Genomic DNA, 26505 nt, shown 5'->3' with positions numbered 1-26505 from the left:
TCATGGGAAGAAGTGTCGCAGGAGGTCCTTCTTGTTGACCTTGCCCATCTGATTCCTTGGCACCTCCTCCACCAGCAGCAGGCCTGTGGGGATGGTGTAGGGTGCCATGTGCTCCCTGCAATAAACACTGATGTTAATACACTGATGATTGTTTACTGCAGAAAGGAAGATAAACACAGATCAATGTGCACACACGGATGGGAATATGCACACGCACACATATGCAACAACAAAGAAGAAAAAAAAACAGAAAACAATTGCAAAAAAAACAAAGGCTAGCCCTGTGGCAGAGTAGTCGAGATAAGAAGAGAAATGTCCTTCATACACTCTGCAGCTCTCTTCCCTAATATCCCCAATTCGCCTTCCAGACACAGACAATTCCCTTCTCGTACAAAACAATATAATCACTGTGAGATGAAATAAAAGAAAAAAAGAAATAATAAAAAGAAAAACAGAAGGCTAGGATAATTAAAAGTGTTTTATTTTTTCGCTTTTGAATGCACGGTTGTTACGTCAAGTCTTGAAGCCTGGAGCTTTTTCTATTATCTTATAACCTAGCTGGTTTGTTTGTGCCCGAGTGTGTGCGTATGTGTGTGTGAGTGTGTTCCTGTGTGCATGCTTATGGTGCGAGTGAGCATAATGACTCATACTGCTGCCATCAAACACTCCTTTCAGCAGATGTCTCCGTCTCTCTGACTCAGTGAGTAAGTGTGAGCGAGTATATGTGCATACATACACACATCTCTGTAATGGGGCTTGCTCGTGTCACCAATTTCTCCCGGCTAGTGCGTTTTGTGTGGGAGCGTGTGTGTGTTCAAGGCAGTGTGGGGTGCAGAGGGTGTGATAGAGATTCAGACTGACAGCTGAAGCCAGGGCACTGAAGAGTGAGCATCCATCTACTTGTTTATGTCTCATTTTATCTCACTCTCACTCTCTCTCCCCTGCACACTGGCCTTAGCAGTGGGCTGTGTGCTGGCACTGCATTGTCCGCTGGCAGCACCCCTAGCTGCAAACACTGTGTGTGGAAAAGTGTGTGGAAAAGTGTGTGTTAACCTGGGTCACAAGCAGTAGTAGTAAGCCACCACGCTAGACCAGCAGGCCACAGCAGTATGATCTAAAACCCCCACACCATATGGGGCCCACAGCCGTAACACAGCCGTAACACACCCACACACACACACACACACACACACACACACACACACACACACACACACACACACACACACACACACAATTCAGAGCTGTGAATAAATGGCAGAGGTGGGTAGCAGAAAGTGTCGTGGACCAAAGCAGATGGTGGGAAAGTGAAGAAACTAAAATGATATAGTGGGTGAGTAAAATAGAAGGAAATGTAAAAAGATGAGGAGTGTTTGTGCCTTCCGTCGCTCCAATGCGAAGGGCTGCATGTCACCACCAACTGTCTGCGTTAGACAAAATAAACTCTATTGACATTTAGAAAGGGCAGAAAAGAAAATCAGTTTGTACGCAAGACAAAGCCTTTCGTAACAACCATTTGTTCGCTTCCTCCGCATTTCTCTTTTTCATCTTCTGTCTTTCCTTCAGCGCCCCTCATTAGTCCATCTCTGGCCTCTCCTTCTCTCACATCCCTTCATATTGATCTGCAGACTGCAGGGCCGGTCGCTGGGGATGTGTGTGCTGAACTGTAGAGTCGGAATTAGGAGCCTTCATTTGTTTACCACAAGACTGACAAAGAGCTGCGGAAATTGTCTTGAATCAGTGTGACAAGATTTAACCAAGACGGGGTCAGCAATCCTTTGTAATAATGGGATATGGTGCTCATTTTGTGTTTGTGAATTCAGGATGGTGATTTGGTTGCAAGTTATCCACTGGTGGTGGTACGGTGTGAAGACCACCTGCTGCCGCAAAGATTATCATACTATGAGACAGAAAGAATTTTACCAAGCAACTATAAAATCAACTTCTGCTAGGAATGCGCTCTTGTGCTGCTGACCAACTTGAACCAGGTTCAACTTTTTCGCTGAGCCTGCATTTTCTTTGCTGGAAATGAAGAGGTTGTGTTTTTTCAGACAACCTCAGACAGAAGGATGCAGGTTAATACCTCTGTGTTTAAAAGCTTCTTCCACATTTTAGTGCCTGTGAGCAACAGCTAATAGTAGTTGAATTAATGATCTATTATCAAACTGTGACAGGCATTTAGTAAATTCATAAAACGCAAGTATACACACAATAACAGCCAAATGTAATCAGAGAGCTAAGCAACAGGCAGTGTCTGCTAAAGAGAGATTATCTAGCTGAGTCACAGTACCTTGCCCAGGTCTTCAACTCTGGCAGGGTCATCGTCTGCCCATTCTTCAGCTGCACCACTGCAGTGACTTTCTGACCCCAAGTGGCATCTGGGGCTCCAATTACAGCCACATCTGCAAGGTTAGAAATCACACAGGTTAGAAATCACGGCAGACATGTTGTTGTTAAGTTTCAACTGCTCAAATCATCATCTTGCAATGCAGTAAGTAAGTATTAGGACGTTGCCACTCTGTACTTCAGCACATTGATTTTAAAAGGGAATAATAACTGGGGTTTAGAGAGCTGACTTTTATGTTTAAGTAGAGTGTGTTTAACATGCACTTTAGATGGACAGTATAGGAATTGAAGTCCTTTTTCTCAACATCTACTTAGACTAAACCTCTGCAGCCAGTTTACCTATGATGTCTGGATGAGCCAGGAGGTGGCGCTCCACCTCGAGTGCACTGATCTTGTAGCCACCACTCTTGATGATGTCAACACTGCTGCGGCCCATAATCCAAAACACACCGTCTTTGTAGACCGCAGTGTCTCCTAAAAGAAACAACCATACAAAGAAAGGGGCAGTGCAAAAATAATTAGAAATGAAACATTAGAAAAAGGACATATTGAAGAAAAAAAAGGGTTAAGGGTTATTTTTTGCATATTTAAACAAACTAAGGTTCTTCAGGCTTTTCTTAGACACAATGGTGCTTTAAACTAATTGCTGATGTCAGCATGATAATATGCTGACAATGGGTTAAGCCACCTGCTGGTGGCGCTATGGGAAAGGTTCGGGATATATCCATTTTTAACGTTGATCCAACCGATAGTTGTCAGATATTTCATGCAGCATTGCTAGCATGCGAAACAAAAATCGGAGGGGAACAAAATGTTGTTGTGGCATGCATGTGTGTTTGAGACAGAGAGGGTCAATCTGCAATGGATGGATGAGTGTTTTTAAGATTCTCACACACACACACACACACACACACACACACACACACACACACACACACACACACACACACACACACACACACACACACACACACTCTGGGGACAGGTGTGGGGGAGGAAGAGTACAGTATGTGTGATGAGGGGCTCAGCTGGGCCTGGGGATGACGAGCAGAGGAGAAATGGGTCAGTATGGATGAGTGGAGAGAGAGACAGAGGGGGAGACAAATGGACAGAGGAGGAAAAGAGTGGAGAGCGGAAAAGCAGGTACAGGAAGGAGTCTGTTTGGATTATTACAGGTGGTACGTCCACAGCTGGGACCGAGGAGGGAATAGATGTGTGTGTATGTGTGTGTGTGTGTGTGTGTGTGTATGTGTGTGTGTGTGTGTGTGTGTGCGTGTGTGTGTGTGTGTGGCTGTGATGAGGTTAAGCGGACACTGTAGTTACGGTTGGAGGGTTGAATAGAGGGGGTGGACTCCGACGTCAACAAAGGTCAGGGATATGGGTGGCTATAGCTAACAGAGGACAATTCATCTGCTGAATAGATTAGAATAGAGGAATTTATATTCCACAATTACACACAAATATACACCATGAGCTAATTGTGAATATTCTCAAATATGACAATTTTTCTATACAAATACTGTAGAGCAAATAAAACAATCTTAAAATTAGCACATTTATTTAATGATAGAAACAATGTTTTCGTTACGGACCCTTTTCAGACATACTGGTTTGATATATATATTGATTAAATTAAATTCATTCATGAAATGCAATAAAGTACTATAAATACTATTGATAAGAAAACATTATGACATCTTCACACCTAAATAATGTATTCCCCAAAATGTTGGACTATTCCTTTATTTGTTATAAGGGTATACAGCCCTGCTAGGAGCATTTCCAACAGCTTAAGCTGTGCATGTTTTCAGAAACTACAGCAGGAAAAAGCCCCAACCTGAAATATGGAATTAATAACAGAAATGGCCTAGACACGATGAAGCATGTTAGGAGGAGAATTATATTTTGATGGTGGTCTGTTTTAACTGCCATCTTCCGTATGTCTTCCACTTCATCACCTAATCTCATTTCTCTTTCTCTAGTCTAACCCCCGTATGCATCTCTCCATTTTATACTGTTTTCCACTTTCTCAGTGTCAGCCAAATACACACAACTATGCTTTTTAAATAGTTTTTGGGGGTTTCATCCTGGCCCTCTATTTTTTTTCTCACTATCTCTGGAGCATCTCTCATCACATCTTGCGTTTCCTTCTCTCCACCTATCTTCACTGTCTCTTCTTCCCCCTTTTACCTCTCCGCTTCAGCATCAATAGAGGGCCCATCTGTTCCCATACATCACGCACTTCATTTCAGTTTATTAGCTGGGATAAATCATAAATATTTCATTATACATCACGGGCGGCTGTCGCCTGCACACCGACAATTTATCACTGCTGCCCTCTCTGCCGGCTTTCAACGGCGGCTATAAGCTTTCCAGTCTATTAAACAAGATTGATACAGTGTGTAAATTTAGATATTGGGAATTTCTTCACAGACCACTGCTCCACACTGATAGGCCAGGGTAACAGGGGAGGGGAGGGAGAGGGGAGGGAGTAGAGAAGCTTGGTTCGGTGTTAACAACACAAACAGTAGTCACAGTTTCCCCTATTCTCCTCCTCTTTTGTATGAGGGGGAAAAAAGAAAATAAACTGTCGGAATAATGTGGTTACACCTATGTAGCTCTGTTTCATCTCATGCAGATATATTAGAGGACAAATAGAAGTTCCATGGTGTGTGTATGCTTGATCTGAAACTAATACAATGACCATTGAATTTGTCCATCTGCCTGCAAATGTTTAAGTGTAAGGGAAGGAAACAGCATTAATGAGGGAATGTTTGACAAAGGGGTTGAAAAGAAACACTCAGACATCCTACTTGAATTGAGTTTGAAGTACTTATACAGGACTCTTTGACCTTGTCTCTTTGAGGAGGAGGAAATAACGAGGGAAAGAACAGCATGTTTGGAGAGAGGCACAAGTGGGAATAGTGATTGGAGAACACAGACCGATAAGAGAGGAAAGAAGGGCGAGAGAGAGATTGTTGGGAACTGTGTTACTAGGACGCACACGTACACACAAGCTTGTACACAGACATATTGTATTTGCACACACGGTGCTCACACACACACACACACACACACACACACACACACACACACACACACACACACACACACACATCAGAGACTCTCAGCCATTATGTGTTATGGCGTCGGAGGCAGATATGGTCGAATGGCTTTCTTAATTAAAACGATAAGAAGCCTAATTGCACTGGGCTTTCATCTCATTCTGAGGCATTAAAGAAAGTGAAGGCACACAGTGTGGAAAAAAGAAAGAAATAAAAACAGTTCAAGACTTTAACTGGAGGATGGAGGGCAGAGAAAACTTCCATCATGCCTTTCAGAGAGGAAGAACATGATATTAAGTGGCTCTGCAGAAAGCATCATCCCTCTTACAGAGTCATTAACATTTCTTAAAATTATTTATAATTTTTTCTTAATAGGAAAAACAACATGGTGCAAAGAAGTGTAGGAACAGTATTTAAAATTCCAGCCACAGACATTTTTCAGAGGAGCGTGACATTTTAACATCTTAGCAGAACTCTAGTGATTGGCCTCAGTCCTGCTGACATCTTTTTGGTTTCTCAAAGAAGTCAACAGCGGTGTCATTCTTGACGATTTCAATGGTAAACCGAGCCTATTACATTGAACAAACTAGAGGAAAGAGGAGAAATATGAATAGTCTGCAGCGAGAGGGGAAGAGCCAGTTTTAAAGGCAACTCTAAAGACGTATAAGCAAAATACATCATAAAACACGTTGCTTCCACACTGCAGAAAACAGAAATATAATGTTGTTCTGTCCCTGGAAGGCAATATATAAACACATTTCGAAACACAAAAAACCCCCACAATTTCTCCAACACAATTTTTGAACGTGCACATTCTATCTAATATTTGGTTACATGACTGCATACTATGCAGGTAAGATCCCGCTGGCTGCGCCAGGCTGTTGGCTCTTTACCCATCAAGCGAATTGTTTGCCTTTCTCCCTCAGCACCCACTCATTGAACTCTCAGAGCTGGCAGGAAGCAGCATGGGGGCTCCATCGTGATGGTACCATTTCTGTTGCCTCAGAAAATGTGAACTATGATTTGACACAATTCAGAAATAGCTATGGGGTATTTTCCAAGCTTTCCCCAAATAATGTATTTCTGTCATTAAGATTTCTGATTGAGTGCACGTATGTGCTTTGGCAAACAATTTCATTGCAGAGGTCTTGGTCGACTATTCAAAACTACACAAACGCACACATGGACATGTTTCTTTGCTTCGACAAAAAGTGCGAGAAAGAAAAGGGCAGCGTGTGACATATGACAAAGGTCAACATCGCAAAAACACTTCAGCGTGTTTGCCACTAGCGTCACCGCTGGAGGTGTCGAGGAAAGAGAAAGGCTACTGAAATTGCATAAAACATTTTTTTTAGTTCTTCAGGACCTTCAAGCGGTAGCCCGTAACAGATTTCTGCTGTACCAGAAATAAACAACTGTCATACGAGTGTTTGTAACGGGATGTGATTCGGGGCTGACCTTGATCTCACCACATGTGTTTTGTGTGTCCACTCAACCCCTGGAGATGTGGCTGCCATGAAGTCAGCTTTAAAGAGTACATTGTGTGGTCAAAGGAAACCAATGTCTAGAGTCACATCATCGTCTCATTCTGGCCTTGGCGTACTGTAGCGCTCACTCAAACTCAGACTGCAATAGTTCTAGAACAAGGAGAGGAACTTTGATCCACCAGGGTGGTCAGGGTGTGGCTAAAAAGTAAAGTTGTCAAGTGGGTGGTTAACATCTTAAAGAATGTAATAAATATGGGCTGTAATGTTATACTGGTATCACTGTATGCTGCGTTATTCAAATTGACGGTTATTATGCTGTGTAAATGTATCTATGGTATTGAAAAAATGTGCATACGGGAGTGTGTGTATGAGTTCAACTACAGTACATACAGGAGAAGTCTGGCTGCACTGTTGAACTTCGCATATATTTTCCTGAACATATAAATCCCGCCCATGAGTACTTGACCCCTCCTCTAATTTGTAATAAAAGCCATTAGATTTTTCCATGCTTGGTCAGTTTGGCTTGAACTGTTCTTTACCCTGGCAATCATATGTTCAAATGCAGCCGTCTCTGTCATGAGTTTGAGCCAGAATGTGATCGTGGGCGTATGTGTGCTCTTCCAGTTTTGCAGGTTAAGCTTTGCTGCCACCATGAAACCTGTTAATGACAGTCTAATCTCTGCTTTGGTGAGGCCTGGTGGCACTAACGATGTGTCCCCTAATAAACAAAATTGTGTGGATTCTGGTAAAGGCCGTTTGAGCCACCCTTCTAGGTTCTTCAGTACTACTGTCCCAAAAGGCAACACATTGGAGCACTCCCACAGAGCATGTAGAAAAGTGCCCATTTCTTTGTTATATTTACAGCATTTATTATCCTGCACATTGTCTACAGTTATGCAATATATATTCATTGTTAATCATCATAGGACATTATTCTGAAAGCTCACAGCGCATGTTATTTTTCATTCAGTAGTTAATTCAACATGCTATTGTGCTGTTTAAAAAAAAATATAAATCTCATTTATAATTCTGTTCTCATTCCTTTTAGGGCCGTTGTGGACACCAGTGGCTCTGTCACATGTCGGAAAACGTCACAGCGGCGATATTTGGATAAACCGACATGCATTGAAGCTACAGTGAAGTCTTCTGTATACCATCTCTGCACACACCACTGCATGCTAAAAGCTTGTTCAAAACCCATTGAATAGCTCCAAAATGTACACGTGTTTTTCCTTTTCAGAGATACTATTTATCAGCCATGTTGTGTTTATACATGTCTCTGCACTAGGATCACTTAAGTGCTTAAAGTGAGGAGATGCTTCTCCTCGGCAAGAAGGCACAAGTGGAGTCACAGTCTTTCACCACGCTCGGTAAGACCTAAACTCTCACACCACGGGGTTAAAGCTGAGTGTCCTCCATCATCACCGTGGAGAGGAGAGCCTTATCTGCGGAGATGCGAGAGGTCTAGATGCGAGTTGTGCCTCTTCTCAGAGTGACTGTAAACACTTAGCATATATGAATATTAATGTTTCACATTAAAGCCCCGATGCCTAGATGGAAGAGTTAATGAGGATAAATAACAGACAGCCAAGCAGTGAAATCTCCGCTCTGACATTATTTATCATCCTTAACTTTTGTCACAGCTCTTTTTTTTTGTAATTAATATCGTACAAGAAAGCACTTTGCACTTGGATGAGTGATCTAATTTGTTTAATATAACGCCATTAAAGGAGCTTGAATTGCTTTATATTCGTGTGGCTGATTATATTCCTTGCTGGGTTGCCTCTCCACCAGCAGATAACAAGCTGAACTTGAGGATGGATGTCTGTCTTAGATCGGCCATGTTCATCAAGCAAACTACTTAACTACCGTTTACATGGTCCTTCTCTGCACTGAATCACACACATCTGATAGTCGACCAAGACACATCGGCTTCTAGAAAACAGCCGACGATTATTCAGCCTGAACACTGAGTGAACCAGATTTCTAAACTCAGATTAGTTTCGCCTTTGGAAAGGGTAAATACAAGTTTTACCACCACTAAATTGTCTTTTCCGAGGTTCTCTGCAGGAAAATATACAGCGAACAAAGTAGCAGCTGCTTCACCAGTTTGCCAAACACTCCTGGAGTTTAGTGGCTCATATGAAGCAGTGTTTCACTACATGTACCTGCGACTGGTGTTCATAAAACCCAGCCCACCATGTGTTGACACCTAGGCTGTAAATGTTACAGGGGCGGCTGGTTTGAACATAATGCTGGTGAATCCCACAGGGAGCTTTCACATTGGAGTTAGGAGGACACAATGTGACTTGAGGTTAAATATGACATTGGGAACACTGAGGGGGATGGAGGCAGGGAAGAGGAGAGCACAGCTGGGAGGAAAAAAAGAGCGATGCACAAATGACTAGTGATGGCTCTGCAGGATATGAGCCACACTTCTGTCTGTCTGTCTGTCTGTCTGTGGAGAATTTACCCTGCAGACCTGAAGCTCACCTTTACAGCTGGGGTTACATCTCTCTCAGCTCCACACAAGCAGACGCAGGCAGACCAACACACACGATTTAACAATCGGACGCGTTTTAACATTTGTGATTTGTTAAATGAAACGTCTTCAGACGAAATGCAGCAACATACAGAACATTCTTAATATAAGGCTGGTAGGTGCATCCAAAAATACTTGTGCAAATGGTTTTAGTTGCAACCACAGAATGTCGACCAGATCATATTTTGACACATTTATTGCTAAATGTGGCTAGCAGGTTGTTTTGGAATAAGCAATTAGGAGTGTAAAACGGAGGTAAAATGACAGCCTTATTGTCTCTTTGTTAACTTTTTGGATTCTGAGTCTCTCCAAGTTAATCAAATGAATAATTAAACATTAGATAGGGCAGGGTTAACACACACACACAAACACAGCTTCCGCTAAATCGCTAATGCCTCAGCTTACCTCTCTTCCCACAAGTCCTTATTAATTTATGTATTCATACATATATTTATGTTTTATTTCAGTACATCATAATTCATTCCGGGTGGAGTACCAGGCTCTCTTGGTTGGAAGATTACGACTAAAGCCACGTCAACAACACTGATTTTAGCCTTTTCGTCACCTGTGTTGCCCCCAAGTAGTTGCATGTGGACATCAAATCCAACAACAAAAGCCCCTCGCTGTCTGCAGCTCTGGAAGGCAGACATGCGAGCACAAAAAGAGGGCTTAAGAGGGCGAGAGTGGATCAATGTGTGCTGAGATGTTCATGAAGATGAGTGGAAAGAGAGAGCCCTCTGGAGTAGGTGACAGCTTGCCTATAGAGCTGCCAGTCATGCTACACAGCACCCGCCTTCAATGAAGAAGACACCTCTGTTCAGCTGAGAACTTATCGATCTAAACTCTCACGCTCTTCTCCACTTCTTATGCTCCACTTTTCTTCTCTTTCCCTTTGTGTCCTCTTCCTATTGGCCTGTCAGTCTCCCCTCTAAGCTATATTTACTTCTCAGACTTCATCTTCTACTTTGTGTCATCCACACAGTGCAAACAGAATGGGTTCGTAAGACATTTTCCACTGCAATGGATTTTAAACCATTTGCGTTTGTATTTCAGCTAAATGCAGTTCTGCTGGCTGACCAAACAGGTTGTGAATGCAGCATACCTAAAGTCCTCTATTTAATCCATCTTTCGATAACTGGGAGGAATGTGACTTTCCTCAACAGTAAGTGCATTTCCAACCTGTTTTTAGTGCAAATGCCAGAGAAATATTGCATAAAAAGGTGGACATGTTGATGTATTGATAACAAGAAATGGTGTCGAAGAACAATTCAAACAGACTTCGCGAATAAATAATAATGTACATGAAGCATGTCACTTAAACACAAAAATCAGATCAGTGAGGAGTGATAAAGAGGCTGTAACTCTCAAAATGAACCACCCCCAACTCTTTTAAGTACCAACTTGATGCGTCCTCTTCTTGAATGGTTCTATGGTACCCGACTGGAGAATAAGCACCACTAGCTCTTCATCTCAATGTGCCTAATTCCTAATGATTGTATAACAGTAGTGGGTGGAAACATACACAAATTGCAATTTCTTTTGTGGATTTTCTGTAAATTGGTTGTACACTTGAACAGAAACTAGTCTATTCTCTCACTGATGATCAATAAAATAGTGTATTCTTTAAAAAGTCTTTGTAATAAGTCATACTAAACTAAACCTAGACGTAACATACCTGACAAACACTGCACATTACTTCTGTTGTACCTTAACTTTGTTCGTCCTGTAGATCTTAGATACATTATATCAAAAGAGCCATCAGATAACTGTAAACCTTGAGGACTATCTTTTTAAAAGCTAACATGTTGGTTCTGCACTCAAGCCAGACTCTAATTTGATAAAGGGCACTTCTTGGCTCAAGTTGATTCTTTCAGGCTGCTTAGAAATTCTGACTGTCAAACTGAAGGAGCGTTGCAGCCTGGTGCTTAGGAGGAAAAATTTAGGGCAGGAAAGTTCACTCTAGCCTTGTTAGTGGATGAATGAGATATGTATATCTTATTCTGTTTTTGTCTTATTTGTAATTCAAGTGGAGAAATTAAATTAAAAAGATACATCTTAGTTAGATCCCTGAAAAAGCAGTCTCATTCTCAACACTGTTCATTTCCCGCAATGGCATGAAGGTCAAACACTGGATGTAGAAAAAGTGAGACAAAAAGATTGATGGGAAGGTGACAAAAAAGTGAGACTTGGGGGTGTGGGTTTGAGAATTTGAATTCACATTTGAAAGTTTTCTTTTAATAATATGCTCGATGTTTCACAACAAAGAACCAGGATAATTCAACAGAACCACAGGTTAACGTTATGGTCATCGGTCTGGCTGAACGGTCTGTTTAAATTATTACAACTATAAAAATAAAAAAAGAAGTTGTTCCGTCAAGTGCTTGAAACGGCCACCTAACATTGTCTAAGCAAAAAAGAATCAAAACTTTCATTTTTGGTACCATGGATGGACAAAAAAAAAAAAAAAACCTCCTCCTGTTGCACGTTTAAGTTGGCATCAGGGAACACAGGCAGGTGGGTGTGTAAGTAATGTGTTTGATACCTTCATATTGAGCAGACCACGGTGTGTGTGTGTGTGTGTGTGTGTGTGTGTGTGTCTTGAGGGACTGGTCTGTGGGGAGCTGATTGCGCAGCTCTCATTATGTGGCCAGTGGCTGTAATGGAGTGTGACAGCAGCGTGCTGTGCTCTGGATCTCTGTCCTTCCAGCCTGCAAAGCCAATTAAACACACTCTGCCCTGCTCTCCCACTGCCTTACCCATCATCTCTCTCCATCATTTGCTCCTCCCTGGCTTCTATTCATCCCCACAACCCCTCATCCTCTACCACCATCACTGGCTCTCCATCCTCACCTTAACCGTCCCCACTCTCTTGGCCCTACTTGCCACCATTCGTAGTGGACTCTCTCTAACTTAGCCCCACACATAGTTCCAGCTCTTTCCTCACTCTTTTGCTTCTGGCCTTTTATTGTCTGTTGTCTACACGGCAATCAAAAGCTCCAATCGCTTCTGCCCTTCCTTCTGTGTCCCCAAGCCTCCCCTAACACAAACCTGTCTCCCTGCGGCTTTGCAGTGAAGCAGAGCTCCTTTGGGGGGGGGGCAGAGAGAATTTCTGGGCTGCAGGGAGAGAGAGATGACAGTTTATCTGTGTGCTCCCACACACATACACTAAAGGGAAAGAGAGAAAGAGCAATACTTGGTTTCTCAAGACCCAGAGCAGTCACAACCACTTAGGAGGAAAAATGCCCTGCAGCACCAAAAACACACACAGTCCATTTATCACTCCCTCATAATCACCTAAAATGTGCAGACACACACACACACACACACACACACACACACACACACACACACACACACACACACACACACACTCTTTCTGAGTGTGTTTGTGCCTACTGGACTGGATTCCTGTTTTTTAAGTGTGTAAAATCAAGCCCCTGAAAGTGCAGTCTGTACAAAAGACGAAGAACTCTTTTGACATCTTTCCTCATTGTGTGAATCCCGCTGACAGCACAACTCATGTAGATGCAATTAGTGGTACACTTCACTCCCTCCAAGGGAATGTGTGTGTAGGCATGTACAGTGTTGAAGGACGAGTTAAGAGAAAAGGGAAGAGGACAGGAAGGTTTGGTACCTGTTTTGAACCAGCCGTCATCAGTGAATGACTCTGTGGTCTCTTGAGGTTTGTTCCAGTACTCCTTAAAGACAGACGGACCTCGGACTAAGAGCTCCCCTTCTTTCCCCTCCAGACCTGGACGCATCTGCAATATTTTCAGAGATAAAGGGAGAGACCAAGATAGATGATATAGACAGTTTGAAAGAGTTGATCCACTTGATGCAATAGCCCACATTTGCAAGGCAATACATGCTAAACTGCATGTATTGCAGTTATGAAGGCAAACACAGTGTATTTCCTTTGGAAATAAATAAACTGGCTTTTACAGTAAAGTATGGAGTTTGAAATTCTTCATGAAATAATCTGTTTTTAATGCAATGTCTGAAGATAAATCGGCTGAGAAATTGTTAGTTCATTTGTTACCCAAGTCTCGCGATGACTGCCTTCCACAATTGTGGTGTTTGTTGTGTTATTCATGACGATCCGGACCTCGACGCTGGGAAGTGGCAATCCTACGGCCCCTGTCAACAAATCAAGCAGAAACACACACACAAAACACGTGAGTACAAAGGGAAGGTAGACTATTGAAAGTAAGATGGGATGATTTGTGGTGCTTTTACCGGAATTGAACATTTATAACCAATAGGGTGATTGACAGAGTGCAGGAATTATACCACACTGGAAGTGCTCTCCTTCAGATGGCATTAACCTCTGTCCGAAGGCCATAACTAGGTCACTAAATGCTTTGCTGAGCTTGTAAAACACTAAACTGAACGCCATTCATCTCAGTCACCACAAGTCAGTTGACTTGTACAGAAATGGGGATTTCTGGAGCAATGCCCGATGCAGCTGTTCACTTCAACATCAAGTAAACACCAAATAAGAGAAATCTTATAAACAGATCAGACCCAGAACACACTCCATGAACTTGTGATTTATCAAAAGTATTGAATCTCAGAATGTGACTGAACTGCAGCCATGGCATGAAGTCAACCCATAATTCACAATATCACTCTCCTCCAACACCCACATTGCCAGTCATACTCTCTACTTTTTTATGTCTTGTGCAGTTTCTGAATTGACAGTAGAATTCAGCCCTTCAGTCCAAACTACCGTTGAGTGTTTCACAAGGCTTTTTATTGCAGCACAGTTGCTTAAAATGTGATAATTGAGCTGACAAATTATGAAATACAATAGGAACTGAGCGGCACAACTATTCCTAACTGTGAGCTGCAGTAATGTTTAAGGGAAACTATCATTAAGAAATGTGTAAAAAATGTGTTACAAATTGAAAATCCCCACACTGACACCACCTGCAGCCTCCATCTTTGTGTGTGTGTGTGTGTGTGTGTGTGTGTGTGTACGAGTGAACTCCTCAGTTAAGTAATTATAGCAAAGAGTGCAGTGGGGATACACAAGGAAGGCCTTAGTGGTCGTGTGTGTGTGTGTGTGTGTGTGTGTGTGTGTGTGTGTGTGTGTGTGTGTGTGTGTGTGTGTGCGCGTGTGCGTGTGCGTGTGTGTGTGTTTGCCTTGAGGCTATTATGACATTTCACAGACCACTGCTCTCCCAATAAAGAGCAGGTCAGGTCCTGATTAAACAGTGATTCTCATATTGATCGTATCCACTCCAGTCCTGATTGGCAATGTCTATTACACACCATCACTTGCTCTCAGTCCAGCAAGGAAAAAAACAACTGACACACAGAAGTAACTATAAGTTTCTCATAAGACAATGCAGGATGACAAACAAGCTCGAGTCAGAAGGTTAGACAAGCTGATTCTGGCCAAGTTATAATGACCAGTGCACCCTTAACTGCTGTATTCAGTGCGAACAAGGTTCCTTTAGTTCAGAGCTAAACTCCAGGTGGCTCTGCCATCTTATATTCATTAGAGTGACAGTTTGGAGGATGCAGTTGACCAGGAGGACATTCACATCTTGTTCAAGGATATTTCAGCAGCGCTAAGATGCCAGCATGTGTCATCAGAACTGCTGGTCGGACATTCGAATAGCGTCGGAAACCTCCTCCCCCTAAACCGCTCACAATTTGTTGGTCTATTTATTATCCCATAAATAGTTGTGATAAATGATGTTATTGTAATCTTAAGAACATGTTACTCCACTGATATTATGAAAATATAATAGCATAGTTTTGCAAGTATATCATATTGAGACATTTAAATTGGAATGTGAAACAATTATAATAATATCCCTAAATAAATAAACAAAAATTAATTAAAACACAAATCCAAAACAATTAATAAAATGCACCAGAGCACTTCAAAGTTATTGAAGTCATGTTCATATATTAAATAATAAGTCAATATAGTAATTATTGTGACAGCTCTACTTTCCGTCATGGCATTGGATGGGTTGTGTCCAACCATTTCTGTAACCTTTTTGAAACCGACAATCCCACATTCACACCCACTTTACACCGCGATAGCTGCGTGGAGGTGAGAAAAGAGCCAGGGTTTGAACTTCACACTCTAGCTCTCTTTTTTTCCACGACAACTACTTCTGTCACTACTGGGTGCGACACAACAAATGTTTTTCAGGATAGACCGTCTGCAAATGTGCACCGTCATCTCAAATGTAAACTATATTATGATTCCACCCTTTTTATAATGGCTTTTCCCTTCGCCTTAAAGTGCGGCCATCCAGAACAACTATAAACATATTATACAATAAACATATATATATATATATATATATATATATATATATTCTTGCATAAACCGACCCTTAATGCCTCCCCAAATGGCTCACCTGAATAAAAAAGTCCCCCATTGAGATCATGGCTGTCGGGTTTGGACTAATTGATGTCAAGTGTAAGTTCCTTGTCAAAGTTATATTTCTTTCCAGGATAATGCTGGTTTATCTTGACATTGTTTATATGTGATTAGTCATGAAGATAGTCAGATTATCTAAACTACTGTATTTAGAGTTAAAAGAAAAAGTGCATTCGAAATATTGGCAATAAACAACAAGTTAAGGTAATAATTCTACGGTTTGTCTTTGTCTCCTTTTCCAAATATGTTTGACTGGCGTGTTTTGTTTAAAATCCATCTACGGTAATCATCTGACAGTTTGTGTTTTTGCCCCGTCAGACTTCTTAGCAATCCCGTAACATTCCCAAATCTCCAAATGCAACATGTTGAATTGAAGGTTATTAGCTATTGGAATGATGGACGTAACTTTAAAAATGAAACTGAAGGGAAACTGGGTAAATAAGAGATTAGAAAACCTCACAGCCTCTCGTCTTCTTTTCCTGTGATCGGGTGAAGACGAGTAGACCGAATAATCTTGAGTTCTTCACCATGGCCGGCAAAAACACCACCATCTACAAAATGAGTTAGGGTTCGTTTCAGGGAATCTCTCTTCTTGTCTACGCCCTCCTCTATCATCATTTTTTTCATCTCACATCAGGAGCGGTAGAAATCTTGTAGCATTTGGGTCTCGATAATTCAACAAGATTGAGTGCCATTTTGAGGAGTACAGGCAGGTTATACATGCTACATGCGCTGTGGGAAAAGGTATATGTGGAGTGGAGAAGGGAATGACAAAAGGTCCAGAAAGGATTATTCTTCAGCTATTCTTCCAAGAAGTTAATGAAAGACACAAAGCTTTGGCTGGATGACACCAGGAGGAAACCAACACTTATGCTGGAAGGTGTGACGCCACCTATGCTGTCTTTGTTAGTAAAAAAAAAAAGGCTGAAAAATTGAAAAAATAATAATAAAAAAGATGAAAGGGATAGCAGTGAGTGATCATTGAGATGAATTGTAGGCTACGCAACAAAAATGGGCAAATTAGACACCCTAAATACAGTAGAAAAATATTAATACAATTAGATTATTATTATCAACAAGAGTATAAAGAGCTACTCAGTTGGCAGAGGACAGAAAGAAAAGAAAGTGAGTGTGTGTAAGAGAGGGTGACTCCTCTCCACTACTCTTCTCAGAGTGTTTCCTGTGGTTGCTATCGATCCATTTTAACCTACTTAAAAACAAGACAAGAACACACTGACGCAAACAGGCACACGCTCATGCCTGCATACACTCACACCTATGCCCACACACATCTACTACAACGTCTGCAGTGGAAACATCAATAGAACCCCAGCTATTCTTAATAATCACCAGAGAGGAATCAAACAAAGCCTGTTCAGTTTATGCCTAACATTACCCGACAAACAAACAAACAAAACAATTCCCAAACAAAACAGCAGACACAGGATTACCCAATCCACTTGAAAGCTAATTAGCTTTACCTGTAAGAGGAAGAGTATTCTGGGGAGCAGGAAGGGAAGGAGAAGGTGGGGAGGGAGAGAATGGGGGGAGGACACACGAGACGTTAGAAGAAAGCAACCATCACCAGTCTGACCTCATTTCCAGACATTGCCTTTGTTTTTGTACGTGTGAGGGAGGTGTTGTTGGGATCATGGGGTTTTACCTGACATCACAGCAGAGAAAACTGCCAACGATCAAAACACAACACATGAAGGGAGGGAGGGAGGTAGAATATTATAATATATTATAGAAATATTGGAGGGATATGTGATAAACAAAATGAAAGTTACCAAGTGTGTGGTCACACCAATAGCTTGGTTCCTTTGGTCGAAAGTGCAGAATAATCCACGAAAATTGGCTGAATCAAACCCGCTGTCATTACTGTGGTTGCATTATATTTGTAAACCCAGATAATAAGGTAAAAGATTATTTATGAGTGTATCCAGTCAGTAAAGCTTGTGTACCTGGGATGCGTGAGCCTCTGAGAGGGTTGGACAGTGCCATGCCGATCTCTGTCATGCCGTAGCGTTCCAGCAGTGTGTGTCCTGTAATCTCCTCCCAGCGCTGCAGAGTGGGAAGAGGGAGCGCAGCCGAGCCCGAAACCATCAGCCTGGGGAGAGAGAGAGAGAGAGAGAGAGAGAGAGAGAGAGAGAGAGAGAGAGAATTAAAATTGAATTTAAAGTCTATCAGGACTGGAAATTAGCAGGAGTTCAAAGTAATGATGGCTTTGAAAGTTTAAGACCATTTTTGTACATCCATATTATTGCATGTTACACATTACACATATGCATTCTCACACATTCCTCAATTGCCACATTGATAAACCATTGCACAATTTGATGAAAAAACAAAAAAGTAGTACAAAATATTGTTATTCACAGCCAACAAATTAGGAAAATGTGGACACTTGGAAAACATTGATGACGCATCACATCTCACAATGTGTTATGACATTATTCCTGGGCATCTTTAAAACATATCAAGGGGAAATAAAACACCCTGTGAAATCAATTGTTGGTCGCTATTTAAATATGTATGTGCACATTCAGACGCCAGCTTCATTGTTCCTTGACACAGATAGTACAATTCTCTGAAACTCCGCAGGAGGGATGAACCCCTCTTCCATTTTGACAATGGAGAGCTCTATCTGCCGCCTTGTTCCCAAATCTCTTAAAGGCGCTTCTGGTGACTGCAAGGGCCATAGTATATGTGTAATGAAGACCCTCCATTACCCTCCACTTGTATGATTGGAGTATAAACTGTTTCCTCGTGCATGGTCAAACATCTTTGAAATGTGTTCAAGTAATTTACCTCTTGGCCGTTTCTCAATATGCGTTCTTCTCTGTACTTGTGTTCTCGTGGACTCGTGAAACGTCATCAGTCGCGGCCCAAGTACTGTTCCAATTCAAAAGTCTGCTTCTCGCCAAGCACAGTGAAAATGCCCGGATGTGACTTGATCCGCCCAGTTTACCGGGGATGCATCAGAGCAGACTTGAGCGTACTTGAGAGAGCCAATATCCCAGAATGCATTTCGGACCAGCAAACGGGGAACAATGGCAGATGAGAAAACTCACAACTGAAAGTTGACATTCGATGAATACTACCGTTGTTGAGTCACAAAATGTAATTTTAGGATGTTTTCAGGCGAGAAGTTAGTTGTTTAAGCATCAAATCTATGGTCGGTTTGTCAATAATCAGCCGACTTAAAAAGATACGGCGACGGGTTGAGGTCCTGCTCGCGGGACCGGTGAGCCCCGCAGCACCAGGCCGTCAGCGCTCTGCTGCGAGCCGAGAGCAGCCTGATCTCGGCTGGACTTTTTGAAATGATCCGCTGGCTCCGATATTTATAAACTCAATATATATATGAGGATATGTATATATATATATATATATATATATATATATAGATAGATATTACGGCTCTTTCCTTCTGTAGGTCCAGTTGTATATACATACAAACACACATAAATGCATGCATCCACATATACATCAACCCATGAGTAAGCTGTCTGTCATCGATCTCACAGCCAGTACCTGATCCTCTCTTTGCAGACTGCTTTGACAAAGTCCTTGACGTGAGGCTGTGTGAAGTGCTGATCATAGTACTGGATCAGCTTAGAGTAGATGGTTGGCACGGCCATGAACACATTAACCAGGGGAGCCTTGGAGCTTAACAGCATCTCCCACACCTGGAACACAGAGAGAGAGAGAGAGAGAGAGAGAGAGAGAGAGAGAGAGAGAGGGAGAGAGAGAGAGAACAACATATAACTGAACAGGGAGGAAGGCAGAGGGAGATAAGAAAAGGCAAAAAGGAAAGAAGTGTATCAAACTAAATTATCACATGCAGACTCATTCCATCTGCGCATGTGAAAGTGCCGTTTTATTCTTTTATTTGATGTAAATGGCGGAGTAAGGTCCGGACAGTAGCCTCATTATAAACCTGTCAACACAAGGCTAAAGAAAAGACAAGAAAAAAAGATTTGTAGATTTGCAAAGGTCAGGAGGAGGGAAACAGCCACCAACACACACACACACACACACACACACACACACACACACACACACACACACACACACACACACACACACACACACACACACATTGGGAGGATGGGACGACATCATGAATTAAGTGAAGGTGAACGACAGCTTCTCCCCCCTGAGAGACAAACGCTCCTCCCTTACTGTCTCCCCTTCCCCTCCCCTCTCAGTCTACTTATCCTCACTTCTTCTTTCATTCTACCTCCATTCCCCAAGTGCTTCTTTTTTGTTCCATACCTTCATCTCTGACCCCACAGCTTCCCTTCATCTTTCTTTCTTCCCTCCATCCTTTGCTTCCTATCGCACATTCACTTACCTGCTCTCTCCATTTCGTCATTTTCTCTCTCTCTCTCTCTCTCTCTCTCTCTCTCTCTCTCTCTCTCTCTCTCTCTCTCTCTCTCTCTCTCTCTCTCTCTCTCTCTCTCTCTCTCTCTCTCTCTCTCTCTCTCTCTCTCTCTCTCTCACAGAGAGATGCAGTCTCTCCCCTCATCCATCTCACCTACAGTAGCACCATATCCTTCTTAATATGTCAGCAATTTCTAAACTCTCCCTTCCACTCCTCCTTTGAGTCAACTCGCTGTAGAATCCCCTAATTTATTATCTAGCTAACTTCTCTCACCTCCTCTGCCAAATAAACACGAATAAATGAAATTGATAGGCAAATACAGCTGAGATGATCTCACAATATCATTACAAGTTGATGTAAAAATGGCAGGGCGTCCACAGGTCACCAGTACACATACAGAATAGAACTTTGTGCAGAGACAGATTATTAACCGAATTTGCCCTGACCATTCGGGGTGGTGTCTATCAAGTGCAGTGGAGCGCTTCCACCAAGTTCAGTCTGGAGAGGAGAGCAAGGCAATTTATGTCCATCAAAGAGTTGAACTCCACCTAGGGGACAGGATGTGATGAAAGCAGAGGGCCATGGCCTGCATCCTAAACAACTCTATGGTCTACTCAGGCCTCAATAAGGCACTCCAAAATAATTGCTAATTCTTCCTGAGAAGGACTGGAGGCTGAACGTTGAAGAGTCTGAAGCACTGAGTATCGAAAACTGTCAGGAATCAAAAGTTGGCATTGATGCTTGGTCAGATTCTTTATTCAATTTACTTTCAGCCATTTCCTTTGATCATGAAAGTTGAAAGGGTTTATCCTCTGAGGATCATGAATGTCTGTACCTAACGATATGACAATAAATCTAGTAGTTATTAAGCTATTTCACTAGATACATTTAAACTTTGTGCTGCTTGGCACCAGAGGAGAGGTGAAGGAATCACCAACACCAGTAGGCTTCATCCTCGGGGGCCGTGCATGTCTGTATAAGATTTCATGGGAATCCATCCAATAGTTGCTGAGATATTTCTGTCAGGACCAAATTAGTGGACAGACCGACAGGCAGATCGACAACTCTCAGATATGATTGTCATCTCTTGAGACAAAACACTAAAATGCTGTGTCTCCCCCCACCAGTCTTCTCCCACCTCTCTCTTATTAAAAATGTTTTTTAATGTGTTAATGAGTTGTTTCCTAAGTTGGTTAAGTCAGTATAGGGATTGAAATAAAAAAAACAATCTGACCAGTGCTGTGTGACCCTGAGGAAGAGTATCTGCTCCCGTCAGTCTTCAGCAGCACACTTGAAATAGACATTCTGTATGTGCGTTTTACTGGATCACAATTCCTGCACTGAAAATGTTTGTCACTATCTCTAGGCAAAATCTGAAAAAAAAAATCAATGCCGGCCTCTGCTGCCATGCGCTACCCTTCAGAGATCTTAGGGGATAGAAGAGACAGACTATCGATCACTTCATCAATGTACTGTTACTTCAGGAGGACGAGAATAAAGGCTTTTTTTCTGAGGGTGAGAGGAGAGGTTTTGTGATTTGGTACACACGGTTAGGGATAACAGCTGAATACTGATATAACAGTGAAGCAATACCCATGTTGACAGATATGTCCTTTAAGGACCTTTCCTTTCCATCTACCTTCACTGCCGCAGCTGCAAAGGACCTGACAGACAAACAAAAACACACATTCATTAAAAAACATGTGCATCTATACCCTGATATTTCAAAGCCACACACACACGCACACGCACGCACGCACACTTAGTACCCCATCTTCCCCTCCTTTCTCAGGGCCAAACAAGCACCATCATCCTTCAATGTCAGCTCATCGATTGATCTGCTGCTTAAGCCCCTGCCGTGAGTCGGCATTGGCCAGATACAAAGCCACACAAGGCAATTCATCACTAAGCCCCAAACACTTAGTTTGACAGTCAGAGAGGGAAGAGGAGGAGGAGGAGGACGAGGAGGAGGAGGAGAGACTGATAGAAGGAGAGAGGAGATGAAGCGGGGAGAATGGAGGAAGAAGAAAAGTGGGGAAAGGGAATCACTGATAGAAAAAGAGGGATTGATGGGGAAAAAGCTAAATGTCTTTTTAACCTCAGAAGCACCTTGTCAACACAGAACTTCTAGATCTGAAATATGTCTCATAGTCAAAACTCGAGCCTTACAACTGCCTATTTTGTTCAGGGGTGTTAATGAAAAGGTGTAATGTATCAAGAGAAAGAGTAAGAACAAGAAAGAGAGGGAGACGGAGTGCAGTTGAGACCTTCTGAGGCTGGAATTCAGGCAGCATGACGCAGGTGGCGCCCACCCAGAGCGGGCACAGCAGCTTGTTCACGATGCCATGCACATGGTGGAGCGGCAAGGTGTGGAGGATGACGTCGTCTCTGGACCATGCCCACTCTGAAAGCAGACACTGGACCTGAGGGTGAGGGGGTAAGCAGGGGAGGAAAGACAGGAGGGAGTCAGCAACCTCAATCAGTTGCAGATATTGGTCTCGCTATTTTGTTACGTTGTGGTGCCATCGAGTTCTTTTTGTACCAGGTTGCAAGAATTACTTCTGACAACCGCAGCAAAGAGTGAATTTGGTTGCAGTTGGCGATTATAATAATAGCTCAAGATCATTATAATCTAACTGCATTATTATTCTACTGAGACTCCTGTTGAGACTCCAGGTGGCAGCGTGCACGCTCGTGTGTGTTGATGTGGTGTTTTCTATGTTTGATCCGTGTGTGCCGGGGTTTGTATAGCGGGACCTATCAGCTGGCCTTGTATTGTGGTCTTTGATTTAGGACTTACGTTACTTTTGATAATCAGTATCACTTTCCTTTTAGAAAGTAGTTTTCAGTTGTAATTGTTAATACAATCCAAATTTTGTTTATTTGTCCTCGACGCTCTTTCCCTGGGTTTATTTTACTGTTCCTCCCTCGTTCCCTGGACCCCGATCGAGGAACGCAACTGTGGAGACATTGGTATACATCTCTTCAACAATTAATTTGTCCCTGCATGATGTGCAAACTGTACAGAAATAACCCTAAAATCCTGATGTTTATCATTCATGTTTTGAAATGCCATCATTATAGCTTCTCTCTCAGTATGACGTCAGCTCATTGTATGTTTTTCGCAGTTAGCAGGAAAAAAAGAAAAAGAACAAACATAGTTCCAAATAGGCTCGGTCCACTCTACTGTTTGATGTGTCACGTTTGTGAAGCCAGTTGTTATGATGCAATACCACCTTTAAAGTGGTGTGATACATGGCTGGAATTGTAAATACAGAAATTGAGCCCTGAGTTACCTCAGTAATAAAGAATATAAACGTACATTTTATTTATACTTGTAGCTCTAAAAGCAAGTATCCTCTATCCTTGATTCAAATATGGAAAAGAAACTCCACTACCTCTCCATTAAGGTTAATTTAGTCACCAAAATTAGATTTGATTATGGATGGCATGGCAACAGATTGAACTTCCTTCTTGTGCTGCTGAATCCACGTATGCTATTGCTTCGCAGTATGCAGGGGAAGAGTTTTACATTTGTGGCTGTGAATATCAAGTAATAGAGGAACACAATACATATGTGTCACTAGGCTTAATCTAAACCACACCTTTGTGAAATGTATACTGTTAAATGTATGTCGATGCTGTGTGAGAATTATTATTTCGACACTAGAGATATATTTAATTGCGTTACATTGTACAGGTATCCTGGTTATTGTGTTCTGTTCACTGTGTGTTAGCATATTAACATTGGCATAATACAAGTCTAATCTTCCCTTGTTTATGGCCAGTGAAACTTCTGCCACATGCTTCTGAATATGCAAATTAATTGATTGTATTTTTTACATTCACTGGGAGAGAACATTTAGAGTTTAGAGCTGCTTGTAGTAGTAGTATATATATATATATATATATACACATTGTCAAATACAAAAAAATGGTGGAAGATCGGGATCAGATCACAAATTTGTAAGTTACACAACAAATATATTTCCCTTGCAAGTTTGCTTTAAGTCTTCATTCACATTAACCTGACAGAACTGCTTTCAAGGAACTGTGACAACCTGATGTTGTTGCCTTCCAGGAAAACAGACAGAATCACTTAATCATCTACTCACTCACATCCCTGGGCCAACCAGAGACATATGAAGCACTGCCTTCTTTCAGATGGATTTAATTTTCCACACTATTGGACATGTAGGTCAATTTCAATAAAATATACAGGAAAATCTTCAGGAAATCTCTAATGGCATAAATTAGTGATCATTCAGAAAGCTTGACTGGAACAAAAGAGGACTGATGCTAATCAGGTAGTCAAATGTGGGTGTGGGGATGTCTAAACACTTGAAACATGCATATATTTTACGTGTCTCCATTTGTTGGAGCTCTGGATAGTCACTTCACCGCGTGAAACATCAAATGTCATGTTTTAATAGGCCGAAATAAAACTCAGAAGACAAACATGAACAGCGTGAAAAAGATAATGTAAATTTAGCAATTGCGGTGAAAAAATAGATTCCTGACTCTGAAGTCACTGATGTCTGAGCTTCCTAAAGCACATGAGGCTGTACACACCAACCTCAAATATTCTGATGACTGCAGACATGGTATGTTAATATATTTGTTATAATACATGTTAAAAAATGTAAGTTTGATAAAGTGCCTTGCATACATTTGACATTAACCAACACAGAAAGATCAAACATATTTTAAATATTATATATATATATATATATATATATATATATATATATATATATATATATAATATCTTCATACGTTATTTCTTAAATTGTTCTCGAGAAAGGTAAGTCCTCTTCAGTTTCGCGGCATGTTCTTTAAACGCAGAATAATTTGTACTGTGTTCTTATAATGATGCATTCCCTCGTCTTCGTAAACTGAAATTGCGTGCCAGTTGATCCTAATTAAAACAGCGCAACGGGCCAGTCGCCATTAAAGTGTTTGAGACTACAGGGCTGTGAGTCATTGAAAAGAAAAAATTAGAGAATTCATTCAAGAATTCCCAAACGAAAGTCGAAAAAGAGTGAGGCACCGGAGGCTCCTAACGTAAAAAAAATAAAAACTACTAAAAAAGCCCAAACCAGCTGTCATATTTAGTAGTGTCAGCAGTGGATATAAACATTTAAAAAAAAGATGCATGGGATGCTATTACTCATACAGTGCTGAAGTATTTGTTTAGTGTTATTTAATTTAGATAATTTATAAATAATATTACAAATGATACAAAATATGATTGTAATTTAAATCTTATACTACTACACAACTAAAGAGAACACAATAATGAATTATTTTGCACAATAATGTCAGCACCAAGGTGGGCTCTTGAGTGGGCGTAGAATCGGTTCTTACCGAATAACTAAACCCTAAAAAGAAAAAAAACATTGTTGAATGCCAGAATCTTCAAGAAAAAGTTGGTTTTAAGAAGACATTTCTTAAGGATGTTTTTGGAATATGAGTCTATGACCAAGAAGGAGTTGAAATGTAATTTGCTTCGTCTCCAATGTAAGTATGGTTTAGAAAGCAACATTTACCATGGCATGGATGCTTCTGTGTGTATGTAGAACTCCCTTGGGTCTCCCTGTGGTACCACTGGTGTAGATAATCATAGCTGGCCGATCAGCCCAGTCTGGGATGTCTCCCATCTCCTCCTCTTGGCAGTCTGCCCCTTCGGAAGTGCCCAGGTTAGAAGTGGAGGGCAGTGTCAGACATGGCAGCCCCAGCCTCTGTGCCAGTGGCTCAAGTGTTTCGGCGTAGGGGTGCCCTGCCACCAGCAGTGAACTCTGGGAGTCAGAGATGACGTACTCCAGCTCAGATTCAGGGTGTTTTTGGTAGAGTGGCACTGCTGTCCCACCACTCATCCAAGCAGCCCACTGAGCCACTGTATAGGAAGCATCATTAGCACACAGGAAGGATATTCGTTTCCCTTCCAGACCCCCAAAGTCAGAGTTCAGGGTGGCGCTGATTCTACCTGCAAGACGTAGGCTGCTGCTGTACAGCTGCTTGTAGCTGTGGCCGCCGCTACTGTCGATGATCGCAAGCTTATCTCCAAATGCTGGGGCTCTTTTAAACACTGGCTTCTGGTTTATCCTTGATGATGGCGCTGTAGTCCATCTATGAGCCCCTCTTTGAACCACAGTTCCCAGTAGCCATCGCCCTGGCTTTGATGGGCTATACGTTTTGTTAAGAGTGGCTTTCCAGTGAGGTAATGTCCACTTCAGAGAGCGGCAGGCAGCAGCAACACATCCAGTGAGCAT

At 41.9% G+C, this 26505-nt stretch overlaps 1 protein-coding gene across 1 annotated transcript; it reads right to left on the bottom strand.

Annotated features, from left to right (window-relative positions):
* acsf3 (acyl-CoA synthetase family member 3) lies at positions 1-26505 on the bottom strand (the record flags this gene model as incomplete). The annotated part of the gene is made up of 9 exons (XM_079216571.1): positions 1-115; positions 2291-2402; positions 2686-2820; positions 13075-13201; positions 13480-13577; positions 17811-17956; positions 19381-19535; positions 22501-22656; positions 25783-26505. The coding sequence occupies 9 exons, from the start codon at positions 26503-26505 to the stop codon at positions 1-3; spliced, it is 1767 nt and encodes a 588-aa protein (XP_079072697.1).

Source organism: Taurulus bubalis, assembly GCF_910589615.1.
Source record: "Taurulus bubalis genome assembly, chromosome: 4".
Lineage (NCBI taxonomy): Eukaryota > Metazoa > Chordata > Actinopteri > Perciformes > Cottidae > Taurulus > Taurulus bubalis.
This window is presented reverse-complemented; position numbering and strand designations above follow the sequence as displayed.